The following is a 12500-nucleotide window of genomic DNA, read 5'->3' on the forward strand; positions in this document are numbered from 1 at the left end:
CATTCATTCATTTCTTTCTTTCTGTTTATCTATCCATCCCCCGATCTATCCTTTTTTCTGTCTATTCGTTCATCAAACCACCCCTTTCTTTGTTTATTTGTTTGTTTGCTTTTTTCTTTTTTTCTATTTAATTTTTTATCTATCTGTCTGTCCATCCAATGCATCCATCCATCTATCTATTCTTCTATCTTTCTTTATTTCTGTTCATCCATCAATTCATTCATCCATTTCATTTTGTCAATCTATCCATCTATCCATCCATTCTCTTCTTTTTTCTCTCCATCCATCCATCCATCCATCCATCCATCCATCCATCCATCCATCCATCTATCTCTTTTTTTTACCATCTGTTCATCCATCCAGATGTTGATGTATTCTCCTTTCTTTCTTTCTTTCTTTCTTTCTTTCTTTCTTTCTTTCTTTCTTTCTTTCTTTCTTTCTTTCTTTCTTCCATCCTTCTGTTGATCCATCCATGCATCCGTCAGCCATCCTTATTCCCATCTCTTCATCTATCTTTCTTTCTTTTCATACCTTTCTTTTTTCCTTATGTCTCTTACTTTATTCCTTTTTTTCCACCTGTCTGTCCATCTTTCTTTCCTTTTTTTTCTCTTTTTTTTTGCTACCATGAATTATCATTGAACTCGCATGTCTTTTAGAGAAGATGTTCACTGGTACTTTACTAAGATGGCTAATGTGTGACTTGTGCCTCGCAGTTATATGAGAAAAATCATAAACTTACATTGCAGCAGTGCCCAAATCACATTTAGTGACCAGAACATCACTCTTTGTCACGATCCAGCAAACAAATCACCCAAATCACCCCACCAAGCACATAAAAGTTAACTCTGAACGACTGGGAACTCTTTGGTAACAAATTTTGTGTTTTTGTTATTGTGATTGATCACGGTGTGAGATGTGATGTGAGATGAGAAACACTTTTCAATTCTCTCATGGAATGCAGTAGATTGCCTGCGTTATTTGCTGTCTCTAATTAGGTTTAAACAGACTCGGGCAGGTTTTCTCGTTTTATTTTTGGCCTGCACACAAAGAGAAGTCGGTTATTAAACTGTCTTATAACTGCAGAAAAACTGCCTGTGCGAACAAAAGGCAAAGCAAGACCTCATTGGCTGGGTCTTAATAAGAGGGTCTAGATTAGGCCAGAGGTCAGATTGAATAAAACAGACAGTTTTGTGGATGTAAAGGGTCTGTATGATGACATGATTTTATGTTCTTGTCAAGCCTCTTTTCCTATTTCATTAGAATTTCCTCGACAACTAGACAAGATTTCTATACTCTGAGCATTTTGATGGATGTTTTTAATAATGTATCCCCAGGAAGAATTTCAGTTATTATTTCCTTCCTTCCTTTCATCCATCCATTCATCTGTCCATCCATCCATTCGTCCATCTTTCTATCCATTCATCTGTCCATCCATCCATTCGTCCATCTTTCTATCCATTCATCTGTTCATCCATCCATTTATCCATCTGTTCATCCCATATCCATCCATCCATCTCTTTTTTTTCTGTCCATTCGTTTGTCAATTTAACCATCCATTCATCTCTTTCTTTCTGTCCATTCATCTTTCCTTTTTTTCTTTCTTTTTCGTCAGTCTGTCTGTTCGTCCATCTATCCATCAATCCATCCATCTCTTTTTTCTTTGTCCGTTCGTTCATCCATCCATCTATCCATCAATCTGTCCATCTATTTATCCATCCATCCATCTTTTCTTTCTTTCTTTCTTTTTTCTTTCTTTCTTTTTTCTTTTTTTCTTTCTTTCTTTCTTTCTTTCTTTCTTTTTCTTTTCATCTGTCTATCTATCCATTCATCCATCCATCCATTCATCCATTTATCTGTCCATCCATCCATTCATTCATCTGTCCATCTATTTATCCATCCATCTGTTCATCCCTCATCCATCCATCCCTTTATTTCAGTCCATTCATTCGTCCATCTAACCATCCCTCTTTCTTTCTGTCCATTGATCTTTCCTTCTGTCTATTGATCTTTTTTTTCTGTTTATTGATATTTTATTTTCTCTTTTCTCATCCATCTCTTTCTTTTTTCGTCAATCAGCCTGTTCGTCCATCCGTTCATCCCTTTTTTCATTGTCCGCCTGTTCATCCATCCATCACCCATCCATCTATCCATCAATCTGTCCATCTATTTATCATCCATCCCTTTATTTCTGTCCATTCGTCCATTCAATCATTCATTTATCCATCCATCCCTTCCTGTTTATCTATCGCTCATTTCTTTCTTTATTTAATTGTCCTTCCTTCCGTCTGTCCATCCATCCATCTATTCATCTGTCCATCTATCCGTCCATCCATTCATCCATCCATCCTTTTATTTCTGTCCGTCCATCCATCTATTCATCCCTTTCTTTCTTTGTCCTTCCATCCATTCATCCATCTATTTAACAATCCATCCATCCGTCTGTCCATCCCTTTATTTTTGTCTATTCGTTCATCCACCTGTCCATCTATCTATGCATCCACTCATCCATCCATTTCTTTATGTCTATCCCTTTCTTTCTTTCTTTCTTTCTTTCTTTCTTTCTTTCTTTCTTTCTTTCTGTTGTTTGTTCATTCATCTGTCCGTCCAACCATCCATCTATCCATCCATCCATGCATCAGTCATTAATTTATCTATCCCTTTCTTTCTTTGTTCATTCATCTATCCATCTGTTCATCTTTCTTTCTTTTTTCTTTCTTTTTTCTTTTTTTCTTTTTTCTGTCTTTCTTTTTTTCTTTCTTTTTTCTTTTTTTCTTTTTTCTGTCTTTCTTTTTTTCTTTCTTTTTTTTGTTTCATCTTTGTTACATTGTTAATTTTTCATAAGTTGTTACAATGCGAAAAGGGCATTCCTACTTATTTTGCTCTGCACTCTTACTTTTGTTTTTGTCTTTTTTTGTCTTGTTTCTAGTCCAGTCATCTAAAAATTCTTAAATCAAGAAACATTTTCTAGACAAGTAAAAATACAGAGAAGTAATAAATTAAAATAAGGAGTCTTTGTCAAAAAAAAAAAAAACAATCAAAATTATGTGCCAGTGGGGTAAGTAAAATACTTTACTTTTTTTTCAGTTTGAAATAAATGTATTTTATTTCCCAGAGATGGGTTGCGGCTGGAAGGGCATCCGCTGCGTAAAAACTTGCTGGATAAGTTGATGGTTCATTCTGCTGTGGCGACCCTGGATTAATAAAGGGACTTAGCCGACAAGAAAATTAATGAATGAATCTATTTTACCAAGCCCACTGGCAGATCATTCAGCTTGTTTTATGGAAAACACTCTTCATTTTAACTTTATACTTCTTAAAACAAAACAATTTAATTGTAAAAAAAAAAAAAGTAATTGTCAGATATTTAGACTAGAAACATGACTAAAACTCATGATAAAATTATTAATTTGCAGTCACAGTGTATTATTATGTAAACAGTTTTTGCTTTAATTGATCTCCCCATGAAACAGCTAGTGATGTGGCATTAAACAAACAAATCTTTCCATGTTTTTGTCTCATTCTTTACTAAACTTTTTCCATCTCCATCTTGCACAGGTATGTGGTCATTTTCAGTGTCTGAATTGGCCGTCCCCGGGGTGGAGATCGGTCGTCTTTCAGCCACAGATGCAGACCTGGGTGAAAACGCACGGATGGACTTCATGATCGTGGACGGAGAGTCTGGAGACACATTCAACATAACTGGGCTGAACCAGGAGGCTGTGATTTTGTTAAACAAGGTAGGAGTGGAGAAACGGAAACAATCCACACAGTCCCAAAGCAAAGCCAAAATCCAATTATATGGTTTATCCGACTCAAAAGTGTTCACTTGTTTGCAGTCTTAACAGTGAAAAGTGTGTTCAGACACAGTATACAGTTGTATAAGTCAAAATTTTTAGCCACCCTGTATTTTGGTTGAACTTTTTTTTTTTTCAACACATTTCTAAATATAATAGTTTTAATAAGTCATCTCTAATAACTGATTCTTTTATCTTTTCCATGATGACACTAAATAATACTTGACTAGATATTTTTCATGATAGGAGTATTTAGCTTAAAGTGATATTTAAAGGCTTAACTAGGTTATTAAGGTTAACTTTAGGGCAATTAAGCAAGTTATTGTATAAAGATAATTTGTTCTGTAGAATATCGAAAAAAATATATAGCTTAAAGGGGCTAATCATTTTGACCTTAAAATAATTTAAAAAAAATTTAAAACTGCTTTTATTCTAGCTGAATTAAAACAAATAAGACTTTCTCCAGAAGGAAAAATAGTATCAGATTTACTGTGAAAAAATTCCATGCTCAAATATCGAGGAAACATTTGAAAAAGAAAAGAAAATTAGCAGGAGGGCTAATCATTTTGGCTTCAACTGTATATACAATATAGATGTGCATATGGCAAAGATGATCACAAGCTGCAAAGAAATCTTCTTTTTTAAAAGTTTTTGTCTTGTTTCTGGTTTAAATATAATACATGTTTAAGCGAAGAAGCATTTCTAGACAATAAAAAAGGCAGGGTCCACCCTTATAGATAGGGTGAGGAGCTCTGTGTAGAGCCGCTGCTCCTCCACATCGAGAGAAGTCAGCTGAGGTGGCTCAGGCATCTGTTTCGGATGCCTCCTGGATGCCTACATAGGGAGGTGTTCCAGGCATGTCCCACCTGGAGGAAGCCTCGGTAAAGACATAGGACATGCTGGAGGGGACTATGTCTCTCGTCTGGCCTGGGAACACCTCGGGATCCTCCGGAGGAGCTGGAGGAAGTGTCTGGGGAGAGAGAAGTCTGGGGTTCTCTCCTAAGACTACTGCCCCCACTACCCGACCCCAGAATATTGGAAGAAAATAAATGAAGGAATGAAAGAAAATGACTGTAACAACATGAACAAAAAAAAAAAACGTTTCTGGTTCAAATATTGAACAATTCTTTAATCAAGACAAGTAAAAAATATTGCTTGTTTTTTAGAAAAAAAAAGCCAAAATGAAGTGAAGTTTTACAAACTGATTTCCAGAGGAGCACGTGCTATGATTGATCTCTCATCCGTAATCAGTGATAATCCAATCAGATTGATTCAAGCCTACAATAAATCCACAGATTTCAACCTACTGCATTATCCTGGTTTTGGAAGAATCCCCCATCCACCCCATCTCCTCCTTTTCCTCCTTTACTAGGGGGAGCTCTCAAGACCTACCTGATCTCGTACCCCCTTAAATGCTAGTTGACCGTCGGGTGCCTTGGGCTCAATTCTCTCTGAGCTCAGGGTTCTCTCCCAGGACAGCATGTCACTGTGCTAATAGCTTCAAGCAATATCTACGTGTGATGTCTTAAACATATTTTAATACGCTAAGCAGGTTCTGACTACATTTATTCAAAGTTATTCAAAGTTTAACTTAATATTTTTAGTCAGTTTGATTTATATACTGTAAATTGAGATGACTAGAAAGTCGGCAGGATATTTTTACAGTGTATATACCAGTGGGGCAAGTTAAAAAAAATATTGTTTTTGGTTTGAAATTATAAAGTAAAGTATTTTTCTTATTATTTAATATTTCAACTTATCCAGCATACAGTATGTTTTACACAGTGGATGCCCTTCCAGCTGCAACCCAGTACTAGGAAACATCCAACATACTCATTCACACTAATTATTATTATTTTTTTTTTTTTGAGATTTTTATGTATGATATTTCTGTTTGAAAAAAAAAATCAAATCATACGCTGGCCAATTTAGTTTACCCAATTCACCTATAACACATGTGTTTGGATTGGGGGGAAACCGGAGCACCCAGAGGAAAGAAACACTGGGAGAACATGCAAGCTCCACACAGAAATGCCAACCGGCCCGTCCAGGACTCAAACCAGTGACCTTCTTGGTTTGAGATTTACATTTTACATTTTACATTTAGTCATTAGTCATTTAGCAGACGCTTTTATCCAAAGCGACTTACAAATGAGGACAAGGAAGCAATTTTCACAACTAAGAGCAACAATGAATAAGTGCTATAGGCAAGTTTCAGATCTGTAAAGTCTAAGAAGGGAAGTATTAGTAGTATTAGTATATATATATATATATATATATATATATATATATATATATATATATATATATATATATATATATATATATATATATATATATTTTTTTTTTTTTTTTTTTTTTTTTTTTTTTTTTTGTACAGTTAGTGTGATATTCTGAGAGGCAATTGCAGATTAGGAAGTGTAGTGGAGAGTAAATAGTTGAGTTTTTAGTCGTTTCTTGAAAGTAGCGAGTGACTCTGCTGTTCTGATGCAGTTCATTCCACCAACTTGGCAGATTGAGCGTGAGCGTTCGCGAAAGTGATTTTTTCCCTCTTTGGGATGGAACCACGAGGCGACGTTCATTCACAGAACGCAAGTTTCTGGAGGGCACATAGATCTGCAGAAGTGAGAGCAGATAAGAAGGAGCAAGGCCAGAAGTCACTTTGTAGGCAAACATCAGAGCTTTGAATTTGATGCGAGCAGCAACTGGCAGCCAGTGCAAACGGACTAGCAGCGGAGTGACATGTGCTCGTTTAGGTTCATTGAAGACCACTTGTGCTGCTGCGTTCTGGAGCAGTTGAAGAGGCTTGATAGAGTTAGCTGGAAGCCTAGCTAGTAGAGAGTTGCAGTAATCCAGTTTGGAGAGAACAAGAGCTTGAACAAGGAGTTGAGCTGCATGTTCGGATAAGAAGGATGACAGTGATAGCCACCGTGTCACCCCTTTTCTGAAAACTAACCAATATTTTTTACTTGTCTTGATTTGAGAATTTCTCAATATTTGGACTATAAACGAGACCAAACTTTAGACAGAAAAGCATTTTATTGCTCTTTCCTCTTTTGGCATCAGGCTGAATCTTACATTGCTATGGCAACCAGTGTAGGTGCACCATATGGATTACATTGACTGTCTGAACAAATGCATTCGATTTCATTACTTGCAGTGCAAATAGTCAGTCCCATAGACTGAAAGTGGTAAATATACCGTTAGAAAAGCAAAAGTTTGGGCTCTTATGAGTGTCCCTGGTGAGAGATGCTTTCTGAAGTTGTTGAACATTGAAAAAAAAATGCTAGCTAACTTCATGGCAACAGAGATTCTCTGCCTGTAGAAATATGCAGATTTTTCATGTATTTACACTGCTCAAAATGCCTTTGTTACTGAGAGATTTGTCTTGTTTTTAGTCCAAATATCTAAAAATAAATAAATAAATAAAAATCAATCAAGAAAGATTTCTTAGACAAATAAAAAAATATTGTTTTGTTTTCAGAAATAAAAAGTTAAAATGAAGTGAGTTTTTCCTTAAGACAAGCCAAATAATCTGTAAGACTTGAGATACCACAAATACTTTGATGTCTTTGACAATTCAAATATGAGCTGAAAACACAGAGACAATCGGCTCCACAACTCAACAGGTGAGAATGCAGGAAAACCAGCTCCCCTCCTTTCCTCCATTTGCATTTGAAACATCTCCCCAAACCCCTCTTGGTCATTCAGCAGTTTTACACTCTACTCAAACAGAACGGTCATTTCAAAATATGAATGCTCCATATTAATCCAAGTCACTTTATCATGTTTGATATCATTTGAAACGTCTCAGTGCGTCTGGTACAATGGTCTCATTCCCTCAGAAATAGACATAATCAAAACAATAGATATATAACTTCAGGTATCTGTTGAACCACTGCGAAGGGTGTGCCTTTCCTATAGGCAGAAACTCTTTCACTAAATGCAAATGCCTTTTGTTATTCAACACAACCCTTTCCTCAAGGAGATTCTTGGATTGACTACTTAAGGTAAAGTTTCTCAATATTATCTCAAGCTCCACGCTCTATGCTATGTATATTTTGAAGTCAGGTATGCATCTTTTAATCTCAGATTTGTCTTTGATAATTTGATGTCTTGTGATCGTTTATGAGTTGACTGAATGAATTGGCATAATACACATTTACCTGACTAATAAATTGTAATGTTTTGAATTATTCAAGCAGAGTTCCTGTTATTATCTCTAGTAGATTACTTTAAATCCATAACACCACAAGCCACTGTGCAGGATAGTAATGGACTAAAACACGTTAGACAGAGCAGCGTGGCACGCTATACGGTGTTCTTATAGCTCTGTCTAACACGTTGGCTTCAAGTATACTAAGACTGTGAAAGGCCACCCTGCTGAAAAATCCAGCTTAAACTAACCTAGGCTGGTTGGCTGGTTTTAGCTGGTTGACCAGACTGGTTTTACAGGGGTTTTGGCCATTTCCAGGCTGGTTTCCAGCCATTTCCAGCCTGGTCTTTGCTGGTCGGGCTGGGAGATGACAAGCTAAAACCAGCTTGACCAGCCTAGCCAGGCTGGGAGCTCAGCCAAAGCCAGCTTTGTCCAACTTAAACCAGGCTTAAAACTTTATTTTCTTTAGAAAGAAAGAACTGTATCTGTGTAAACATCTCTGAATGTAAGATGCTCAAAGTTCATTGCAAACGGAGACATTGGCTTTTACAGAGTTCGCTTAGCAAAGACTACAGCGAACAAATTTGGGGACTACAAAAAAATACAACCGGGCTAATTAGATGATAAAGGGTTACACACTTACACCCCACTGTGTAAAGGATAATAAATAGAATAATAAAACTAACAATTATGTTACAGAGAGTTATAATAAAGATATAGCTCTAGCATTTGACAAAGGAGAACTTCCAGTGCTGGATTTGGCTAAAAACTTCTTAAAGGAGGAGCAGCTCCAACCATAATAGAAGAAACTGTGGATTGTGAGCCACAACCTGTAAATGTTTTTATGTGTCCTCTTCATTTTCTGACTGACAATATTTAGGCCGTACTCACACTAGGTACAGTTGCCTCGAACCGTGCCAAAGCACGTATGTCCCCCCTCCCGTCTCCCCCGACGGCCCGCACTCACACCACAAATGGGCCTGGGCACGCTTACGTCATCGGTGCTGCGCTGTTCAGTGAGAAGCGCTCTCCTACTCAGCAGCACAGTGGAGATTTCTCTAGTTATATTGTTTCAGTCGTTTGATATGCAGTGACAAGCAGTCAAATATTTCGCCAAACAGTCCTTAGGGATGCGGTGACACGCAGTCAGATTTTTCACCGAACAGATCCGCCACTTTTGGCGCTCATAAACAATAATAAAGCCCTTATGCTGCAGGAATGAGGAGGTCTGCTGAAGGCGCGCAGCTGAGGTGCAGTGAGGGGTTTGCATCTTTAACCCTTAAAGACCGAGACAGCCGCCCGCGGCTAAAAATAAGTATTGCTCTTAAATGTTTAATAACTTTTGATCCGCTGATCCGATCCATACAATTCAAAGATTGGCATAAAGAAGAGAATCTCAGCTTTCCATCGCTGTATCACATAACATTCACGGACTTTCAGAGGCTCCGGAATCAGTGTGGTTACGTCATCAAATTTTGACAACGCTGATTTGACAAAGGAACGCTCGTCACTTGTCTCTCCGGACAAACCAGACATGATATATGGATGCATTGTCCCTCCTCCATGCCCAGATTGGTTCAAACTCGATCTATCTCAACCAATAAGCATAGGTTTCGCTTTGTGAACCAACAATCAGCTATTTGAACAACACGGAATGAGAGATAGGCTGCACATTTACGCGCGGCTAAATAAAACGCTAAAAAAAAGTTTTGCATGAAAAAATTCTCATACTAAGTACTTTTGCATGCACAACAGCACAAAAACATGACAAAACAGTGACACAGCAAAGACGAAGTGCTGCTCTTGTTGTTTTCAAAGGACGCAAATAAAGGTTGGGCTGTTTGTCTGCATTGCACGCGAACCATATACATATCCGCAGACAACCATATCCATGCTGGCACATAAAACCTAAGGATGGTCCATATTGAATTTAGTTTCGTTATGTAACTATTTATAGTATAGTAAATATTTATATCTATTTTATTTACTGAGGATTTGCACCATGTTTATTTGGACTTTGACGCATTATTTATTATTTTCTTATTTTATATTTGTTTATTATAAGTGGTGTTGTTTATGGTAACTAAAAATATATTATTTGGAAAAAAGTCAAATTTGCTTCAGTGTTCTGTTATTTTGTAACAATTTTTTTCTGTTTAGTTCATTCCCAGAACTTTTGGGCAAATACATTGTCAGTAAATAAATACATTTTTTCCCCCCATTGAAAAACGCCTTGGAATAACATTGAAATAAATTGCTATAACTTGCTCAGGGAATGGTGGATGTAGACAAAATTTATTTTGGAAGTATAAAACATCATAATATGTATTTCTAAAGAAAGAAAAACAAACTTCATAAGGTTTTGTTTGTAATAACTAGAAAATGCCACTTTTTTTAAAAATCGTTTCTGGAAAATTCTGGAATATTTTCTGTCTGTTCTTATGTTTTTGGACCAAAAAAAGTTTTAGACTGGACCTTTAAATGATACAGATTGAAACTTCAGGTTCTCCTGTTTAAAATAATATATGACACTTGAGTCTGACTGCTAAAATAAAAATAAAACTGCTTTAAAAAAATAATAATAATATAGGCCCATTAGGTGCCCACAAAATACCTCTAGGTCTTTAAGGGTTAATAAACTACGGCAGTTTGCGTTCACTGAACAGTAAGAATGATTAATAAATCCATATGAAACAGCCCCTTAAAAGTCACGTCTCGCTTTCGGTTTCGGGGTTTGGCGCATTTTGCACTCACTCACAAGCGTACCGCGCCAAAGCCCAAGTGAACTGCGCTCAGGCACACCTCTTCCAACCGGGCCAGGGCCGGCCAAGTGAACCGTGCTTGAGCCCGATTCAGCGCACTCACACTTCTCACACGATCCGGGAAACGGGCCTGGGCACGGTACGGATGGCATAGTGTGAGTAGGCCCTTACACAACGACAAAGCGCATGCTAGTAGAGGTGTGTCACTTCCTGGTGACATGGAGCCAATCCGCAAATCACAGCACATTATGTTAGCTGACCAATCAGAGCCTCTTGACGGTGGGCTTTCGGAGAAACTAGGAAATATGAAAAAAAAAATTCATATCAGCTTTTTCATGCCGTAGGCCAGCTAGAGAAGTGCTGTGCTGGTAAACCTCACTCCTCTGACCTTTAAAGGTGTTCTAGCGACATATGCCAGAGGCTATGGTCTTTAGCCTCCTTAGTAGAGCAACAGACTTCCATATGAAGAGCTGCTGGTTTGATTCCAGCTTGGAGCGGGTTGGGTGGTGTAAGACCAGGGGGGTTACATTGGTACCGTGACTCAGATGGGAGTGAGGTTGGGGGGGGGGGGTGTAGCTGAGGCCAGCTTGTGAAGTGCTGAGCAGGTAAACCTCACTCTTCTCCTCTAGATTCCATGATCTTTAGCCTTCTTGGTAGAGCAACAGACTCCCATATGAAGAGCCGCTAGTTCGATCCCAGCTCGGAGCGGTTTGGTTGGTGTAGGACCAGGGAGGTTACATTGGTGCCATGATCCAGATGGGGGTGAGGTTTAGGGGGATGAGTGTAGCGGAGGCTAGCTAGTGAAGTGCTGTCCAGGTAAACCTCACTCCTCTGCGCTAGATTCCATGTTCTTTAGCCTCCTTGGTAGAGCAACGGACTCCCATATGAAGAGCTGCTAGTTCGATCCCAGCTCGGAGCATGTTGGGTGGTGTAGGACCAGGGGGTTACACTAAAAACATTTTCACTCTGACTTGAAAGAAAAAAGCTGTAATTGTATTTGTTGTATTTTTTAAATACTGAAATGCAAAAAAAAGCCATTAACAAAAGCAAGAAGTTCCAGCAGAATGAACGGCAAATGAGTTAAACTGACTCTGAGTTCAAATGTAAATGAGGATAATCTGCAGCGCAAACGTCTGCCAGCGAACATGCATATTAGCGCCGGCAAAAAGAGAGTTTAACCTTCGGCCCCCCGAGGGGCTTCATCACAGCGAACACAGCCAGCCTTTTGTTCACATACAAACTATGCTGGGGCTGGAAGTGTGTGTGTGTTGTGTTAAAGGACTGTGTGTGTCTGTAAGTCACATGTAGCTATAATTGAAAAAAAAAATGAAGAAGAGCTTCTACTAAAGCACAATGACAATAAGCAAATTGTTGTAATAAGCTGACAATAAGCTGTTTACTGTGCTGATAACTCACGCGCGCGCGTTTGTGTGTGTGTCTGTGTACTTGTTTTTGTGACATATCAGGACACAAATCTGTATAATGACATGGGCAGGGCCGGAGTGGGACTCATTTTCAGCCCTGGAGTTTCAAGCCAGAACGGCCCACCTCAGTTCACGACTGATTCCAATTCAGTTACTAATGGCACTATTACGTCTTTTTCAAGAAAACTGCTGCTTTAGAAATTCAAATGTTCAACAGCCCTAACAGTATTTTATGTCTTAACAATAAAATCGAAAAAAAAAACCAGTTTTATCATGGGAGATTCGATCATAGGTCTGTGCCATTGAAGTACAATGTGTTTATTGTAAAAAATAACTAATGACTTTCGACCCTTAAGACACAGCA

At 38.1% G+C, this 12500-nt stretch overlaps 1 protein-coding gene across 5 annotated transcripts in view; it reads left to right on the forward strand.

The window, feature by feature from the left end:
• cdh24a (cadherin 24, type 2a) overlaps positions 1–12500 on the forward strand; it is a 210625-nt gene that overhangs the window by 147882 nt on the left and 50243 nt on the right. For 4 of the 5 annotated variants that reach the window (XR_012398708.1, XM_021470042.3, XM_073939333.1 and 1 more), the window contains one exon: positions 3556–3737. Coding sequence is in view for 4 of the 5 variants with exons in the window: in XM_021470042.3 (XP_021325717.1) it covers positions 3556–3737 (182 nt within the window). In the remaining variant the exon portion in view is untranslated. Of the gene's footprint in view, positions 1–3555; positions 3896–12500 lie in introns of those variants that run through there. The other variant, XM_073939334.1, reaches the window with a different exon arrangement.

This window comes from Danio rerio, chromosome 23 (genome assembly GCF_049306965.1).
Source record: "Danio rerio strain Tuebingen ecotype United States chromosome 23, GRCz12tu, whole genome shotgun sequence".
In the NCBI taxonomy this organism is placed as follows: Eukaryota; Metazoa; Chordata; class Actinopteri; order Cypriniformes; family Danionidae; genus Danio; species Danio rerio.